Source organism: Melanotaenia boesemani, chromosome 21, assembly GCF_017639745.1.
Source record: "Melanotaenia boesemani isolate fMelBoe1 chromosome 21, fMelBoe1.pri, whole genome shotgun sequence".
Classification (NCBI taxonomy): domain Eukaryota; kingdom Metazoa; phylum Chordata; class Actinopteri; order Atheriniformes; family Melanotaeniidae; genus Melanotaenia; species Melanotaenia boesemani.
The window spans coordinates 9,606,631-9,625,911 of record NC_055702.1 but is presented as its reverse complement, the minus strand read 5'-3'; the positions used below and the strand labels follow the sequence as shown (position 1 = coordinate 9,625,911).

The window sequence follows — 19,281 nt, the reverse complement described above, 5'->3', positions numbered from 1 at the left end:
TAAAATGGTTGCTGAGAATCAGCACTGAAGTCTGCAGCTCTGTTTGGCTTTCAGCCATTTTCAACTAATTGTTTTTCCCAACACCTCCCACTGAGCGCGAGCTCTTGCTTTGTAAATTTTCGGCAATAAATGAGAGGCAGAAGTACTGCAGGAGAGACAGACAGGAAACTAGCAACACAATATTAAAGAGAACACATGAAAAGTGGGAGAGAAGCGAGGTAAAGTCTTCCATCTTTCAGCTCTCTCACTCTCTTGTCCAAAGTTGGAAGGGAAAAAAAGCACTTAGTGCATTAAATCAGCATAGAGAAAGATAATATTGACACAACAATTTCCCTCAGGCTTCGACTGTAATCTGCAGAACAAACTCACTGGACTACACACACTCTTAGAGGACAAACAGTTGCATGTAAGCAAATCACAAGTTCGCAAAACCAGAATGCGTGGCAACCTTAAAAATACACTTCTGCACTTTGTGTGTTAAGAAGAGAGTGAAAAGTGGGGGAAAGATGAGGCTGTGGATGACAGACTGCATGCTGACGCCAGTGTATTCATTCCATCTTTCCCTCCTCTCTCTGCTTCTCCTCCTCTCTCCATAGTTTGTTTGGTCGTGATGAATCGGCTCCCTGCACAGCACTGCAGCAGCCACAAGGAGGGCACACTCTCTCCATACCCATCTCTCTTTATCAGCATCTATCCAGCTCTTTTCTCCTCCTCTCATCCCAGCCCTTTATCTCTCTCTCTCTCTGCCTTTCTCTGCTCGTCTATCATTAATACCATTTGTTTCCATCCCTCCTTGTTTTTTTTTTTACTTTTCTCTCCTTGGCTTGGAATCTGCATGAATCTCTCTACAGTATAACCAACATAAAAAGTGATCTATATGTGGAAAATAAACTGACCTCATCACTTCATGTTTGACAGCTTATTTATTTATGTTTTTATTTCTTAAAGTTAGATTTTCTTTGGCTTTCCTCTTGCGTTTCCTTGATATTTATGTTTGTGTGACCTGTGAAGCTCTGAGTAAAAGAACAACAAAACAGTTTTTTCCTCAAGACAGCACTTTTCTTTGGACATGCTGCAGTTTTACGGGGGTAGTTAAACCATTAAAGCAGTGGTTTAAATCAGTCAGTAATAGCTTGAACCAGTAAACAAAAAATTGCACAGATTACATGAAAGATTGCAACATTATTGGCTCCAGCTTAGATTTGCATTAAGATACCTTCTTTAACTATTTTCATACACAAAAAAAGGTGCAGGTTAGATTGATTAGATAGAAATATAACATGAATTTTTTGTTCTTGTTGGTTTTAAATAAATCAAATGAAAGGCAGATGAACTAACCGAACCAGGAACAGAGAAGCATATCAAGCCAATCAAACTAATGAAGTAGTACAAGCATGTTTTTTTAAAGCCAATCAAATATCTATCTTTGTCATGTTTTCTGTTAAAACACCAGAAATAGTTGAATTAGTAAAAGAAATATAACTAGATCAGCACACACTACTCACAAAAAGTTAGGGATATATTCAGCTTTTGGGTCAATTTTACGGAAAATGTAAAAAGTGCATGCTACGCTGCTTTACATCTCAAACATAGGACATTTAAGTTGAATTGTGCAGTAGCAATTCCTTCATAAGCAATTTAATGAAACTAAAGCTAACAACAGTGGTGGGTATCACACTACATAAAATGGCAATATTTATTTAAAAATAAGTTGAACCCGAACATTTAGTAGTCGATTCGTGGTTCAGATAATTCTTTTGTCTGTTTTTTGTTTGTTTTGTTGTGTTTGTGTGTCTGGTTAATCGTCTTGTTAGAAAACAGCATGTTATGCAGTAAGTACTTTTTTTCTGCACCTTGCTATAATGTTTTGATGTTTTGTGTAAAGCACTTTGAATTGTCTTACATGAAATGTGCTATACAGATAAATTTGCCTTGCCTTACTTAAACATTCAACTAATACACATGTGCATTCAAAAGTTTGTGCATTCACCTGTAAAGGTTATGGTGCATTTTAGGTACATTCTGACATCATACAAAAAGTTGAATATCCCTAACTTTGGTTACAAGTAATACATCAGGATTATTTAGCTATCTCAAGGCAAATAGTACAATGCAACGGATTGTAGCCTATCTGGAACTTACAGTTAACTATCGAAAGGCAAACAGAGCTATGAAGCATAATTTAAATACAGTTTAAATATCCTTGAGCTTCCCAGCATGCACTCTAGACAGCACGCTTGTTGTTGGTGTGAGTTGAATTAAACTGGTGATAGTTTTTTTTTGTGTACTGAAACCTGCTGTGTAGGTAGAAACTTTACTAGAGCATGAGTAACTTTGTGTTCACGGTCGGTAACATCTCCGGGAGCAGACACTCATGTTATATTGATGACATTAAAAAAAGAACATGTTGAATGTAAAAAAAAAAAACTTCCACCAAATAAATAGCTTTTATTCACCTATAACTAACTTTTTTTACTTAGTTTATGCATTATTTACTAGGGTTGGGTCTGACTCAGCTTACTTGGGTTTGTTGAACTAAGCTGTGATGTACTTGTGTAATTTAAACTGATGTAGTTTTAGTTAAACCAACCCAGACTGAATTAAACTGACTGAATTCTTGCTAATAAGGTGTATTAACCATGATGTTCACCCATCTTATGTTGAAACATGATTCAGTGAAGCTGAAATACAGATAAGATAAGATAAGATAAGATAAGATACGATACGATACGATACGATAAGATAAGATAAGATAAGATAAGATAAGATAAGATAAGATACGATAAGATACGATACGATACGATACGATACAATACAATACAATACAATACGATACGATACGATACGATACTTCTTTGAGAAACTTCTTTATAAAACTGAACTGCTTTTCTCTATATTTCCAGACTTCTCAAATGTAGTGTTGACCTCCCTGACTAATTTATTTTTATTTATTTGTGACCAGTTTAAAGTTGACTTGACTTCTGGCTTTTTTGTAATGATCGCACATGTAAGTAATTTGTGAAGAGATTAATTCTGCTTCAAAGATTCTGCAATTTTTATGTTTTTTTTTTGTTATTTTCTTTTATTTCTATGTGTGTTTGTTGAATAAATCTAAATAAATACATATTTATAGAAATAAAAACAGTGATTTCAGTTGTGAAATCTTAAATTTCACAGATGCAACTACAAAAATGTCAACGAATAAGACCATTTCTGTGGACAAACATGAAGAGAAAATGAGACACAGCTGCTGCACATCAGCTGATACCACCCTTATACCGATCAGATTCAAACAAGCCCTTTAATGAAGTCATTAAGCAGGTCTTTATAATCTGATCAGCCCTGCACCACCTGCCTCATGCTGCTGTCAGTAGCTGATCTCTGCCCTCCATGTCCCCAGTTCCTCCTGTCCTGGTCTCCTATTACCACCACACGTGGTAATGTCATCTCTTTTCCTGTGCATTTTGTTTATCGCAGGATACTGTTGTCATTGCAACAGCCTTGTCTTTATTTTTCCAGCATTTTTGACTTCTGCTCTCTCTCTGCTTCAGAAGTTTGAGAGTGAGCAAGCATACAATCTCAGCTAAATGGAACACAGCCATTATTAAGCATTAATTCACACGTATAGTTTCATGTTATGTCATATCAAAATGGCATAACTGCTCCATCTTCTAAGTGATCTTCTCTAATCTGATCACCTGGCCACCAAACCAGCCTATCAACATGAGTTCTTTCATAAACATCTAACTAAATAGACAAATAAATTTTACAGTTTTTTCTTTTCTTTTTTTTATACTAGCTTTAAATTGTCTTAACAGCTGCTAGCTCCTATTTGCAGCATACCTGTGAATGTTGGATTCAATTCCTTATTAAAAAATAAATAAATAAAAACATAAAAAAAAACTAATTATTCTAAGGCAAGTCATGCCCTTTAATGCTCCAAAGTTTGAGAGGCTGTGCTCTGTTGTAAGTCTCTTTATCAGACACAACAAAGCAGACCATCACCTTATTGAATGAGGCATTTTGCCAGAAAACAAATGTTGATTCCTCTGCAGTGCCACTAAAGCTGGAATCATACAAATTACTGAGAAATTTACCCAGTAGTTTGCTGTTGTCGCCACACAGTAAGAGGGTTTGGCACTACAGTTTGGCTGGGGTTTTGCTATGTGGACTTCATATGCTCCCTCACAGAGGATCTGGCTTCTTCTAACAAGTCTGTTAGGTTAAGTGGTAGTTCTTAATTGTCTGCAGTTGTGAGCATCCATGGTTGTCTATCTCTGTGTTTGTGTGGTAATGGACTGCTCAGGTTGAAACCCTCCACCTCTCCAATGTTAGCAGATGTAAGCTTCAGTCCCTTGCAACCCTCTACAGGATAAAAATCGATATAGCCATTGAATGGATGCTCAGTAACAAGCCCTGGAGCAAACCAAAGAACAGGATTTACCACTAAACTATTTTGCTTTGTCACATAAATTTTCTTAGGCTCTCTAGTATTTTTCCTCTCTGCAGGACACTGCAGCTTTGCATAAATTACTTCACACAGTCCAACTGAGTCAGTAACAAGATGCCTCAAATGTACAATGACTTTATCCATATAAGCATTGAAAAGCCAACACAAGCACATGAGAAGAAAGGTTGATAATCTGCAGTTTTTAAATGTTTAATAACCTAAATTAGTTCACTTTTTAATGGTAGAACACTGCAGGAAACATTTATCTTTCTGATCTTAAATTTGCTTCCAAGACAGCCACTAAAAAGCATTACATATTGTTTCCCAAACAGCTGCATGACAAATACACAAACACATACACAAACATGCTGCTGCCTGATGCATGAACTCATATTTTTCTGCTCCATCAAAGCCAGTCTACTCCATACGTCCTTTGGCTATTTTATTTTTACCTGTGTTTTAAGAAGTTGCTGAGTGTGTATAAGCACTTTACCTCGCAGCACCTCTCTTTTCCCTTGTTACACAAAAATTCTCACAGAGCAAACATCTCTGCTGCTGATGCTGGTGCTGATGCTGCTGCTGCCACACAGCAGCTACACTGCAGCAGCACTGGGTTGCCTTCCTGGGCAAAGGGCCCCGAGGGGCAGCAGAGTGTTTCACTTACTATCAGTCCATTAGTAGTAAAGCAGCATACTGAATGTCGGTACAGCAGAGCTTTTGTGCTAACCCATAGCTGGTGCTTTCAATTGTATGTTCATAAAGTGATTTTGAAAGACAAGTCCCAAAATATTTGATATTTGGATTTGCTTAACATTGAGCAATGTCCGTTTTTAAGGCAAGAAAAGTCATTTAAAAATATCACAAAAGATCATTATTCACACTTTAGCATGTGTGCTTCATATTTTATCGCCTTAATAAACAAATAACTAGGTCTAAACTTTAGCATCTTACTGCTGATGCCAAAACCGCATGCCAACACACACAGGCAACATAGGCAGATACATCATGCACACATGAACACACGCACACACAGAAATGCCCTGCCAAAAAGCAGCTCAGTACTTTCTCTCAGTTTATCCTAGCTCATCTGTGTCCTGCTAAACATCCCGTCCCCCCGTGTGTGCATGAGTGTGTACATGTGTCCTTGAAGTGGCCCACTTCTCTCACTACTTTAACTACTTCACGCGCCTTTGTTGAGGCACTTTCTTTATCTCACAAATAAACTTCACGTCCTTCGCTTTGTCTTTCCATCTCTCTACCTTTTCTCCTTTTGTCTCCCATCCATCTTTACTCCTCGCTTTTAAAAAACACTTGTTTCACTCCCGCTCTTACCTTACTGGACTCTTTAATTCCTCTTTTCCTCCCTGCAGTATCCCCTTTAGTCTTCTCCTCGGATTTTTCATACTGTATACTCCTCATCCCTTTTTCTTCTCTTCTCCACCCTCTGCAACTTTTCCTGTTAGCATCTATCCCTCTGTTCTCTTCGACTCTTCCTAAGCTTCTGCACAATCACCCCCCCCAATCCTCTTCAGCTAACTCCAAACTCTCTCCCTTCTTTCCCCCTCCCTTTTTCAAGCCAGTAGTCAAGAGGCATTGTGTGTGTGTGTGTGTGTGTGTGGGTGGGTGTGTAGTGTGTGCCAGCTAAACGTCTTGGGAGGAGGGAAGGGAGTCTTGATGTGTGTTTGTGTGTGTGTGTAGAGGAAGAGGAGATGCAGCAATAACCGCGCAGTGTCAGCATCTTCACTGGAAAGTCCACACTGAGGTCAGGCTGGTATTTGTGCCAAAACCCACCAAAACACGCAAACATGTGATAATATGGTGCTAATCTCATCCCTGTGATGCCTTGATTGCAAGTCTTTACAATTATGGGTGCAAGTACTGTGCATATTATCTAAAACCACTTAAATGTAGAGAATATTTAACTATAGTTGATGTTTTGGGGCAATAATCCAAAAAAATTCAGGAAATCTACACAGCAATGGTGAAACTTAATTTAACAGCAGCTCAGTTTTAGGACTTAAATTGTACTTTTGTGCATGCATCTTGCAAGAAAAAGTGTGTTGCAAACCAAGAGGAAAGTATTTAGACAGTGAAACACTTGGATGAAGAGAGTTTATATCTATGCTTTTTTGTGGTGGAAAATCTGCCTTCTGGCTCTCCAAAAAAAAAAAAAAAAAAACTCTGTTTGGTTTTCAACTAAAAGTAATTGACCAAAGCAGTGGATTGAGATCTGGTGACTTGTCAGAACTTGGCTGGTCGAGAAAAAAAACATATTTATCCCCTAATTCTTTCTGACTGCCCTGAATTTATACGAGTTCATCCGACTGACCTGTAGAGCACTGTTGAGGAAGCAGCTGTTCTGTCCCGGCTCGTTGCTCAAGCCTTTGCTGGGTGCAATGGAGGTCATGGTTCTCGGGGTCACCAGACCCTGCACCCCGCCAGCCGCTCCGCCACCCGAAGCAAAGTAGTTTCTCTTCCACGACATCACTACCTGGGTGTCTCTGTTTCCACGGTGAGGCGGAGAAGGGGCGGGGCAGAAGACCAAGAAACGGCCTCTATGTCACTCCCATGAGAGAGAAAGAGGGAGAATGAGAGGAAAGAAGAGGTGGAAGAAATGAAAGGAGGAAGAGGAGGTAGGAAGTGGCTGCAGACTGAGGAGATGCTGTGGGGCTTGGTTGGAGATTGGGCACCCATGCAACCCTCCCCCTCTCCTGCCGTGCCTTTACTTAAAAATCTGTCCCCTTGTGAGAGCCAGCGGTTGGCTTTTTTGTTTTTCTGTTTTTAGCTCCGTGGATTTAAAAGTCTGTGCTTGATGACCTGAGAGTGTTTCCAAAACGTCCTTTGGCAGATTTTGTCAGATAAAAGTAGATTAGACTGCAAAGCTGCTCCAATGTGGGAACTCCGGTGGTTTCTTCTCCTCTTTCACTTTGTCTGGAAGACACAAAAACCATCTTGTTAGGACTCAGAACACAACTATGTTAAGCATGTTTATACCGTCACTTGCACTAAAATCAAATAACCCAACAATCAGTGTGTTTCCAAGTAAACTGTGTCATAAAAGCTAATGCATATGGAAATTGCTTTAGTGAAAACCCCAATGAAACAACTTGTGGGCTAATATTTGACTGCTGTATTTAAATGCTTTCCTAAGAAGTTAAAGAAAATGACCTGCTCCCTGATTGGTCAGCTCAGGTGGTCTTGTCAAGAACAACCCATTTCACATCAGAAGGGCTGAAATTCAAAATTCAAGAGAGCACTTATTGGACACATTGACAAATCTTTAGCATTTTGAAATATTTCTTTTAAATGATCAACAATGCCAACAAAATACATTTTTCTGTCTGTGGCAGGTAAAATATTGATATAGCTTATTAAAGATATAATCCAAACTATATATAAAAATCATTTAAATCACATAAAATTAATTTGGGGCTGCGAGATGATGTGATGGTCTGTCGCATCACAGGAAGGTTCCTGGTTCAAATCTCAGTTTGAACTTTCTATGAAGAGTGTGCATGGTCTCCCTTTGCAGAGTTCATTCTTTCCAGGTACTACAGCTTTCTCTCAAAGTTAAAAAAAAACTTGCATGTTCAAGGCATATACGCTGGGCTGATTTGCCGTCTAGCTAGCTATGTGTACAGAAACAAAACTGAACGGTTCCCCATTTTTAGATAATCAAAATGTTCACTTAAATGTGGTGGATTATCTCCATCTTAAGTCTTAATCACTAAAATACAAATCTATTCTTGATGACATATGGCTATTTTTACCACTGAGTTAACAACAGCTTAACACTCTAAAGTCTCATCACATAAGTGCATTCTTCCTACTGATCCAGTCTCCCACAGACCTATTACAGTGGTAGATGTAAAGTGTTTGGATTATTTGCTGTCACTGCCACCCTATGGCCTAAAATCAACTGCTGCAGCCTTAAAAATCTTCTATTTGGTACTGTAGGTTTTGTACCAGGAATTGTGTAAATCATCCCTCCCTGACTGATATGACACAAGGACCTTTTAGAGAAATCTGTTATGTCATGTCATAATCAGTGTCCAGGGACATTTCGAGGAGCTTCTGGTGGTTCAAGCAGTATTGTGTGTTGTTTCTGAGCATGTGTGTGATGATTAGAAAAGAAAGTCTATATGTGTTGGTCTCCCTATTATCTGTGTGAGTGGGTATGTGTGTGTACATGAAGTTGCATAACACTATCGGGCAGTAGCTAATAGATCTGCAGTGCCCCCTCCACCCTCCCTTTTTTACTTCCTTCCTTCCCCTATAGCTTCCCCACTTTTGGCAACACTCCCTCTCCTGATAGCCGGGCTGCGTTAACGCCACAGCACCCCATTGGCGAAAGGCCAGAGGGCGCAGGGATGCTGCAGCGAGCAGGTGAGAAGCGTGGGCTGTCGCTATGGTGACAGCTACATGAGATGGGGGGGAGATGGGATGATGAGGGTGTAGAATGAAAATCTATCTATCTATCTATCTATCTATCTATCTATCTATCTATCTATCTATCTATCTATCTATCTATCTATCTATCTATCTATCATTAACAAACAAATACAAATTGCCAGAGGATTTATAGAGGGATTTGGCTGGCATGCCCCTATGTGCCATTTTTCCTCCACAGCACACCATCCTAAGCTTCTGTCTCAGCATACAGTGTGCGTATGTGTGTGAGTGCGTATGTGTGTGCCTCCTGCTATGCCTGTATGTGATCACACATCCTCTCTCTGACTGCACCCTACAGCCACACACAGCCTAAATCACTGTGGCAAGCCCTCGCACAACCACCATTTATGTGGACTTGATGTGTCCCTGTGTGAGTGTGAGTGTGTGTGTGTGTGTGTGTGTGTGTGTGTGTGTGTGTGTGTGTGTGTGTGTGTGTGTGTGTGTGTGTGTGTGTGTGTGTGTGCGTGTGTGTGTGTCCTCACAAGTGTGTTCCTATGTGTGTCCCCACATCTTCGGCTAGTTACCATGGAAATAGGCCAAGCAGCAGGCACGCGGGGAAAAAGCCGAACCATGTGATTTCACAGAGAGACATACTGTGCGGCACTGGTTGAGAGAGCACACACAAACACACACACACAGAGCTGGCAAATGATGTTGATGTGTATTGATGGTGGAGACTTCCTGGAAGCCAGAGTGAGTCAAGGCACAAGTCAGTCAAATTCCCTGACCCGGCACTAGACGGCATACGGAGATCAGGTCTTGTGGATGCAGCCCAGATGACGTCCACAAATTGAAGAGATCTTCCCTGTGTGATGTTGAAGTGAGGACACTGGTTGTGCAGTCAGACTGTATATGTGTGTGTATTTGAGAGTAGTCTGCATGACCTCATCTTGTAACCTGCGGAAATCATTCCAGCTTGACTTTGAGTTTTTCAAACGTTGGGTTTCTCTCTGTAATACTGTAAGGTTATGAGGTCATGGTAAAGCTTCCTCAGAGGACTTAGGAAACGATTTGGTACTTTACAGCCCCTTTTCAATTTGTAATATTAACAGTTTCAATTTGATATAAGTGAAGTCATTCAGCCACTAATACACAGGTCACTTTTATGTAAATGATCCTCACTTTTCAGGTAGACATACGCAAGATTGGACAGTATATGAAGTGAGATACAGTATTTAACACTTTGAAGATTCACAGATAAAACATGAGGATAGCAGTGAAACTAACATGTTTAAAGCTGTAAAAAAGTTGGAGTTCTACTTCATGTAATTTATTTTATTTATTATGTAATTTATTATATTTACATGATATCTTTATTTATTAAATAAATAAAATGTTTGGTTTTATTTAACTAAAGAAATAAAATAAATTACATTTATTTAAAAAATTATTAATTTTGTTGTTTATTTTTATATTTTTGATCATTTAATATTGTAATAAATTATTTTATAATTTATTTCAAATTATTTGATTTATTTAAAGAAGTAAAATACATTTACATCATAGCATTTTTATTTATTTTAATCTAAAATATAATATAATCAATTAATACACTGGATTTATATTATGTTTATTTCTATTTATATATTTAAATACACTACAATTCACATTTCCCTCTGTGATAAATAAAGCATTTTTGATTTTGTTCCAATGAAGCTGTTTTCAGTTTGAGAGAAAATGCTGTTCACCTGAGGATGTCATCCCTGTCAATGCTGTTTGTTAGAATAAGTCCTTCTTGGTTTTTAGTTTGCTCATAATGACATGTCATTTTGCCATGAAACTTCATATCAACACACCACATTAAGCTAAAATACTGACATATGTGGAGCCAGTGCATTTTTGTGTTGTCAGTTATAAAGTTGCCATGATATCTCTTGGAAAGAGGCCATCTCTGTTTATTCTGATCGTAAGAGTAACAAAAAATATATATAGTATGCTGCCTCCTTCAGTTCCTGTTCTACAGGAGGCTTACAAAAAGTGAAACTGCTGCACAATACATATATTTGACACAATGCAAAATTGCTTGCATCTACATATCCTGACAACAAGAGTGACAAAGAACGAGTGTGTAATATGCTGCCCGGTCCAGTTCTTATGCAAACAAATGAAAGATGGAAAGAAACAGAATTTTAATTCGCAAGATTCTCTGTAGCATTTCAGCTGGGACCAATAAATCCATAAATATCACTTTGCAAACACCAGCATGCCACAATTTCCATATCATCAAGTTGGAAAATATATTGTGTTGATGAGAGGAACAAAACCTCAGACGCAAGGTGCAATAAAACATTATTTTTAAATAAAGATAATGTCACTTCAGGAGTTTCAGGTGGTAAAAGGAATTTTTGCATCACTTGCCAATCACGTGACAAGCACCTTCATGATGTGATCAAGTCAATATGCAGCAAAATCTGAGAAATGTTTCCATCACCTTGTTTAAGCAATGCCATAAAGAATTAAGGCAGTTCTGAAGGTTGAAACGGATACAACCTGGTGACAGCAAAGTGGATCTAATAAAGTGGCCAGTGTGTGTAAATTTAAATTGTTCAGAATTAATATTACATAAATCAAATGTATTGAGAACTGTAAAACAGAAAGTATTGTAGTAAAGCAGTGCAATGCATGCTGGTCAGTTTATGTAATAACTCAGTTCCTTATTATGTTTTTGAAGAATTAGGTTTTAGTATACTGTAGATACATTGGCCCCAGAATACTAACACTGAAGCCTATCTTAAGCCTCTTTTCCACCAGCATCTACTAGGTTCTACTTGACTTGACTCCACTCCACTCAGGGAAGTGGCTCAAAAGTATTGTGATGTCATTTGTATGCGCCACAAACACAACAATGGAGGACAACAAGGTGGTGGTATTTCTGATGTAGCCATTTACCAAGTTGATGACCACAGAAAGAACAAAATCACACAGTCTTCTTCTTCTTCTTCTTCTTCTTCTTCTTCTAATGTTTTTTGGCAGTTGGCAAACAACATCATAATTACATATCACTGTAGCTGAGTTTTTAAAAAGGGTGAGGTTCATTTAACAGTAATTACTGACCTGCAGTCTGTAGATGTTACATTTTCGGCTAGACTTAGCTCACTTGAAACTTCAGCAAAGTACATGAAGCATAAAGCATCTATTGGGCCGGGAAAACCATAATGGAACACCCTAAAAACTGAGTCAAGTCGAATCAAGTCGAGCTGAGTAGCTACTGGTGGAAAAAGACCACAAGCTTTCATTGAGCTAGAGGTGGCGTGGACTGGTTTTCAAGCATAAAGAGTAAATTACATACATGATTTTGGAACGTGGGAGGAAGCCAAAGAAAACCCATGCAGACACAGGAAAAACATGCAAACACCACACAAGCGAAACCACACCACTATGCTTCCTTATAACAAATATTGAGATCATAAGTAGCGCACTATTAATAAACTGTTTTTTTTCTGCTCTTCACTCCCAGTAGTGAGATATCAGTACACTGCAGTGCAGTTTATGTTGTTAAATCGTTTAGAAAATTTACTCTAAAACCATTTAAGAAAGCATATCTGTGTTCTGATTCTTTAAAGGGATGGGTTTGGAAGTAAAATGCTCTTTTTCAGTTTGTAATGGATGTGTGCATCCATGTGACAGCAGATGATTACTTGTGGATCGATAGAAGCCAGTGAGGGCACAACTGGGAGTACTGAGGACAGACAGCTGTTTTTATGGTTCTGCTGTACTGTCACTATTGATGTAGCCTAACTATTATTTCTCTGGCAAATACTAATGCTGCAACAACTGTACTATGTTTTACCTAAAGTTGGTGCTATTCTGCCTTTCCTTTGCCTCAGTTTTAGAAAATTTCCATTTGTTTTGCAACAATTTCAGTATCATTTTATTATATTATCAAAGCCTATGCAATACCTTTACAAGTTTCTTAAGCTCCCTCCAAATTTCCATCTTTTCTTGAGCTCAGAAGGTGGCATGCAAGTTATTTTCAGGTTTATCTAAGCACAGAATCTGGAGGGTTACTATGCTTGTTTGTTTCTTGCTGCAGTGCAATTCCTAATCTTTGATCCACATCGCTGTGATTCATGTTAACATTCTGCAAAAAATATTTCCCCACATTCATCTGTCATTGTGTCACTCCATCAAATGAACATTCAACAGTGGCAGCATAGATCAAACTCCCTCTCTGTCTGAGAATTGTGATATTACGAGAGTGAGACAATGTCACTGTGGTGTGTGTTGAGATGTGACAACTCTTCCTTAAATCAGTTCTGTTAGTGTTGGTTTTTTAATTCAGGTTTGCTCAGTTACATATTTAACATTTAAATAACGCCAGAAAACTTAAAAGAACACAGCAAAAGAATAATTTCATGGTTATATTCTTGTTTTTTTAAGCTTTTTTCTCTAGTAAATGGTGTCAAGATTACACCGTCATCATCCAGACCAGCATTTTGGATTTCTTTAAAATAGCACTGTGTAACTTTCTGACCTTAAAAATATGTGTTTTTGAACAGTGTTGATGACACTGTGGTATGTATTATGTACATTCCTGGAACCGCAATTACCACACAGAGTTTACAGCAGCATTTTGCTTCACAGCATCACACGCCAGCAACTGGATATCAACACACTGCAATTTTGAACCATGGCTGACTCATCAAAGAATAACAAGAGGACATTATCAGAGGAAGAGAGGAACAGAAACAGTAAAAGGGACAGAGCATGAAATAAGACAAGACTGACTTTTACTGGTTGGAGAGAACTCAGAGAAAAAGTAGGATGGAATATGGATGCTGAATTAGTCAGCCAACATCAGTAATACGACTTTAAAAATCATCTCCACTTGCATGTATGAACACAGTACACATATCCCATAGCCATTCAAAGATGTTAGACATGTGCTTCCAGTGTAGGCTAGAAGCAGAGGATGGGTTTGTTAGTTATAACGGTCATGTAAGAAACTTGGTAATTGGAAGAAGTTTCAGTTTAGAAACTTTCTTGTTTAAATAAAAGTACTCAGTCTGTAGGATCAGGAGCCCAGAATTAGGAAACACTGTTTCTAATTGGGTCAAAATGTGTCATTCCTCCCACGATTTTCATTTAACATGTTATTCATTAATCATGGATGCCCTGATGTCAGAGCAACAAGCCTTCCAGATTTTGGAACCTGGCTGAGGGGATTTGCAGCCCACCCTCCCAGAAGAGCATTAACGAAAATGGTCACCACTGAGTGATGAGACCTGGCTGAAAGTGCTGAATGACTCATACGTAAATGTTGTGTGTAGTTCAGTTAATCCACTCCATACTAAATAAACTGGATCTATCCTTGAACCACTTTTGAGTACAATGCCAGCAGATAATGCAGATAATGACAAGAAGTTGCCAAATCTTCATATAATAGGATGACAAGAGTACATAATTCTCTACCTGCAAGGGTAGATTGTGTGAAACAGATACTATTAGTGGCTTCTATGGTTAAACTATTCTGTTTGCAGGATCAAGAGCAAACTTTCGAGACCTTCGAGAGGGTCTCGTGAAGGTTTAAAAGATATATTTTTTTCCAACCCCAACCAAATAAAGTTTTCTGCTAAATCTAAATGGATAGTGTAGCATCTAAAGTTTTCCAATCAAAATGACCAAGGTCCCCAGCTATACAGCGTGCAACAAAAATACACTCAGCATATCGACATGACGTGTTAAATGTGGCTCAGTCTGAGTTCACCCATTTGCTTGCTTTCATTATCAGACACCAAATGTTCAAATCCTCCTACAGTAATTCAGAGCATCAACATCTTGCCCAGTTCTCATTAGCCTCATTTGCCCATTTGTTTCGCATTTTATGATCCTGTTTATTTGCCTGAGCTGTGAAGAATGCATTCCACAGTTCAACAGCTGACCTCAGTGTTGGATGAAAATTAAAATGCAATCATTTGACACCATTTTGGCAGCGACTTGTCACCGTCTCCCTCTTATCGTGCTGTGGGTTAGTGCGGCGTGGTGACGGTGACACCGGTGTCAAGCGAGCCTAACAAAGAGCTGATACTGTCCCTGAGGACAATAGCCTGTCTCTCACATTGTCTCCCTCCCTCTCAAGCAAACATAACAGCAAGAAGTACATTTATACATCCCTGTAAAGGACAGAAGCCTTGATCTCTCAGAAACTGCACGCTCCTTTTTCTTCTCCTCTCCCTCCCATTCACTTCATTCCTCCTCTCTGTCTCTCAGTCTTTTCCACTGACCTCTATTTTCCATTCTTATTCACTCTCCCCAGCTTTTTCCCCCATTCATCTCTGTCTCTTTTCTTTCAGTTTTTGAAAAGCTCCACATGCATGTGCTCACAGATTCACACACAGTGGTTTTCTTGTAACTGGGTTATGTGTAACTTCAAATAGCCCTGGTTGACAATAGGGAGAGCCCAGAGTTCATCCTCCCCTCTGTGCCTCGCTTTCTCCCCTGCTTTTCTGCTTACAATCCAAAGAGAAGTTATATACGAGTGTGAACATACAGAAGGCGCACATGCAGCTACATGTGTGAGCATATTAAAGCAACCAGGATCCTTTTTTGTTTCCTTTTTGGATGAGCTTCAAGGTCATTTCCCTACTCAGTCTCTGTGGCACTAAAGTACACATGTGGTAACAGGCATATTTTATGGGCATGCACGCGCACAAACAGTCACACGTGCGCACCGTAACCTAAATGCAATTATAATCATGGCACATGTGAGCACCTAATCCTATTAGTAAAGAAATACAAAGAGGCGTGAAATTTTGCTTAATATTTAGGCTATTACATAACCATCCTTATCTACAATGCATGCTGGGAATCATGTGAGGTTTTCACAGTTTAGGTCAGCGAAGAGTGAGAAGAAGGGGGAACAGGAGGAGAGGGGGAATAAAGGACAGGCATGGGAAGGGATGAGATTGAATGGAAAAGAAGGCAAGATGGGGAGAGTTACAGAGGATATAAGGAAAGAAGAGTATATAAAAGGAAAAGGGCTCATTGAAGGAAAGAGAAAATTAAAGGAAAGAAAAATCTTAATTAAGGAAAGAAAAGGGCAAGCTGAACAAAGTACAGAGAAATAGTGGAAAGCAATTAAAGAACAGAGGAAAGAAAATAAGAAAATAGTAAGTAGAAAAGACCAAATATGAAAAAGGAAAGGAAAGGAAAAGTAAGGACAGGAAGTAGGAAAAGGGTCAAGATATTGACACAAGAGACATAAGATCAATATAGAAACCATAAAGAAAAAATAAGCTGTAAAGACTGAGGAAAGAAAAAAAGAGGAAAAAAAGTAAGAAAAAAGGCAAAGAGAGAAAGCATGACAGAGAGAAGGTGAGGAAAAGCAGACTGAATTAAAAGGGTGGGAACTCTTTTCCACCCAGGAAAGTGGGTTGCAAAGGTCAAAGTAGACATGCCACATGAACTTCTCTTTATTTTCCTCTCCTCCTTCATCCTCTGTCTAATCCTCTCTTCTTTATACCTCATCCCTCTCATAATCTCATGTGGGCCAGAGTCCAGCCACAGAGGCAGAAAACACTTTAACTTAAATGTCAAAGAATGACCCGCAGACGCTAAGTCACACATGACCAGCACGTCTGGACAGAAAAACTCAGGGGAATAAAAACAATTATTGAATAGGGGAATTTAACAGTCTTCGTTACAAGATTGTAGGTCTGAAAATAATAAATAATTTCCCAAAAAAACAGAAAAAGACAAAAAAATAAATAAATAAAAACAGAGCCAATACCTGAGTTTCCTCAACCTCATGTCTGATCATACTAATGTCACGTGTCCATTTCTCAAAAATAAAACTGATTATTTAATACTACCAGAAAGTACAATTCCTCAGGCCTCATGTTTGACTCCAGTGCAGCGAAGTCAAACTTCCTCCATGTAGATGGAAAAGCTTGGATTACCTATCCCTGTCATATGTCATCAAAGCTACAGAGGTGCTTATAAATGGTGAAAAGATCAGTGAATATAAGGACACGAGCAGGTGTTTTTTAAACTAAAACAGGATGGGAGTTTATAAGCAGGCACATTAATGCTCACGTGGATGTTTACCTTCATATTGCAGCTTAATTTGATGCATTCGTCTGTTTCATCTCCACAAGCTAAAACTGGTGAGAAGTCCCATTTAAATGTCAAAGCGACATTTCAGCTCAGTTTGGAGGGCGATAGTGTGCTGCTGTGGCTGTGTGTACTCCTCATCCTTTGGTTTTTTCCAGCCAACACTATGTGTCCCATCTGGAGGTTAAAATCCAAGTCCCTGCAGGTTTTTAACTGAATGTAAAGGCTTGGTTTGGATAAAGATTGTAAGCAAAGTCCTCACAAAATGCCAAAACAAATGTGGGTGCTCCTGCATAAGGATGTCGACTATAAGCCAATGAGGGGATTGCCACTGATGTTTCCCTTTTTTTTAAGTAGTACTCACGTGTGTGCGCGCGCGAGGCAGAAGGCTGTGTCACCATTTCTATAATGTGACGGTGCTGTATGCTTGGCGGTGATGCGGGCCAAAGTCATCAATCACGGGAATTGAAACCGCAACATTAAATCACAATGGGCCCCCGGGAGCGATGACAACGGAGCGTGAATCCGCCACGGCGAGAGGCTGCGGTCTCTCTGTCATCCATCAACAAGTCAGCACGGACTGTACCAAACAATGCCAAAGCAAAACACGCGCAAAAGAGTGTCCAAGTGGCTGGATGGGACGGCTTGAGCAATAACACCTGTAACTTCGAAAGCCGAAACCGAAGAGTGATGCATACGGGATGGGGGGCTATTTAAGGGTAAGGATGCGTAAAACACGACTGGCTGACCCCACAGCACCTGATAAAATGGTAAAAGTAACTTGATGTGGAGTAACTGAGAGATAACCAACTGCTTATGGGAAGGATGATGAAGAAGAACATGACAGCCATCCTGTCACAAGAGACATGTCACAAGAGCACATCTGGAGAAGATCACATCTGGTCTGCCACTCACAACCTAACACACACGCGCACACACATAAAGGGATACACACACCTACTCTGTCCAGTGCGGTCGCATGACAGTCCCCTCTGCTCGTTCCAGGCGTGATGAAGCCCATGTAGTGCGCAGTGCGCGGGTTTTTTACTCACCCTGGCCGCTGTCGCCGCCAGTCTCCGTCTGATCGCGTGTCCTACCGTGTGATTAAACGCCAGAGAGGGCGAGCCGTGGGCGCATCCAGCCCCCACCAGCGCCATCCAGCGCTGCGGTCGCGGCATGCCGCTCTCGCGATACCGCTCCATCAGCTCTCAGCTCAAGTTTGTGACGTAGCGGATTTATCAGGTGGTTTTTATCCGACCCGATGCCGCCGCCTTCTGGGCACAAGGCGAGATGAAAGCGAGGGTGATGATAGTAATGATGTCATCCACGTGAGGCCTTACCTGTTTGTTCACGTCTCCCCTTCACCTTGTCCTTTTTGTCTGTTCACTTCTCCACCTCCTCTCTGCTCTCAGATGTAGCATGCTGGCAGCGACATGCAGAGGACATCTGCTTCATCTCTGTAACTGGAGACCCGCCAGCACCAGTTTACAGACTATTCATAGAGCAGGTGAGAGGTCGTGGTGTCACCGTTTAGTTTAGCTGTGAAGGTGTGCAAGAGATTAATTTTCAATAAGTCAACTTTTCCAGAGCATGTGTTTGCTTTTAAAGTTTGCATTTTTGATTCTTTTTGGCTTTTAGATCATTTGCAAGGCCAGAACTATAATGTTTAGGGTCATAGAGTTTGGCTCACCCAGAACGCTTGTAGACACAGCAGCAGCTGGCCATTTGGGCACCCTGAGCACAACAGAGTTTAAATTTTTGTTATTGCTTATATTTCATTCTCTCCATTTCCTGGAGGGACTGATTGTGTGTCAGCATTTGTAAAAAGTTGCAGGAGTGTTTTGGGGTATTTTTCCTTTAAAAGGCAAGACAAATTTAAGAAAAATTTGTTTTCAGTTTCAACATTCTTTACTGAAATAAGCACACTGGGAGAGTATTTCACCATTCAGCAGACTCTTCTTGAAGCTGCAACTATTGTTCAAAGAGCCAGCAGAAAAAAAAGAAAGGTGTGAGGGGGGGGGGGTTCAGCATTTACAGCAGGTAATTTCCCCACCTATTTGTCCAATTTCAGACCTTCTCTGGTGGCGTTTTGCAGTAAAAAATGTTTGAGTTGACAACCTTTGTTTGACTCCCACTACAATGTTGCACACTGGAGTTAGTCAGTTAGTTTAAAGATCATTAATCCACACATTTGTGCAATAATGATCTTTATTTAACTAAAGTACCCTTTAGGTACGATCTTAAGAAATAACGTCACAGTTGTTTAAAAATGAAACGTCAATGAAGGTAGGATGTCTCGACAGCATAAATTATAATATAAAAGTATG

At 39.6% G+C, this 19,281-nt stretch overlaps 1 protein-coding gene across 7 annotated transcripts in view; it reads right to left on the bottom strand.

Annotated features, from left to right (window-relative positions):
- Nucleotides 1-18,099, bottom strand: part of usp54b (ubiquitin specific peptidase 54b) — a 63,990-nt gene extending 45,891 nt beyond the window's left edge. For 2 of the 7 annotated variants that reach the window (XR_006008929.1, XM_041974218.1), the window contains exons 1-2: nt 17,912-18,090; nt 6,780-7,381 (exon numbers count right to left, since the gene is read on the bottom strand). Coding sequence is in view for 6 of the 7 variants with exons in the window: in XM_041974218.1 (XP_041830152.1) it covers nt 6,780-6,935 (156 nt within the window). In the remaining variant the exon portion in view is untranslated. Of the gene's footprint in view, nt 1-5,782; nt 5,936-6,779; nt 7,382-7,618; nt 7,682-16,948; nt 17,164-17,911 lie in introns of those variants that run through there. The other 5 variants (XM_041974221.1, XM_041974220.1, XM_041974219.1 and 2 more) reach the window with 5 other exon arrangements.
- Between the last annotated feature and the right edge of the window lie 1,182 nt (nt 18,100-19,281).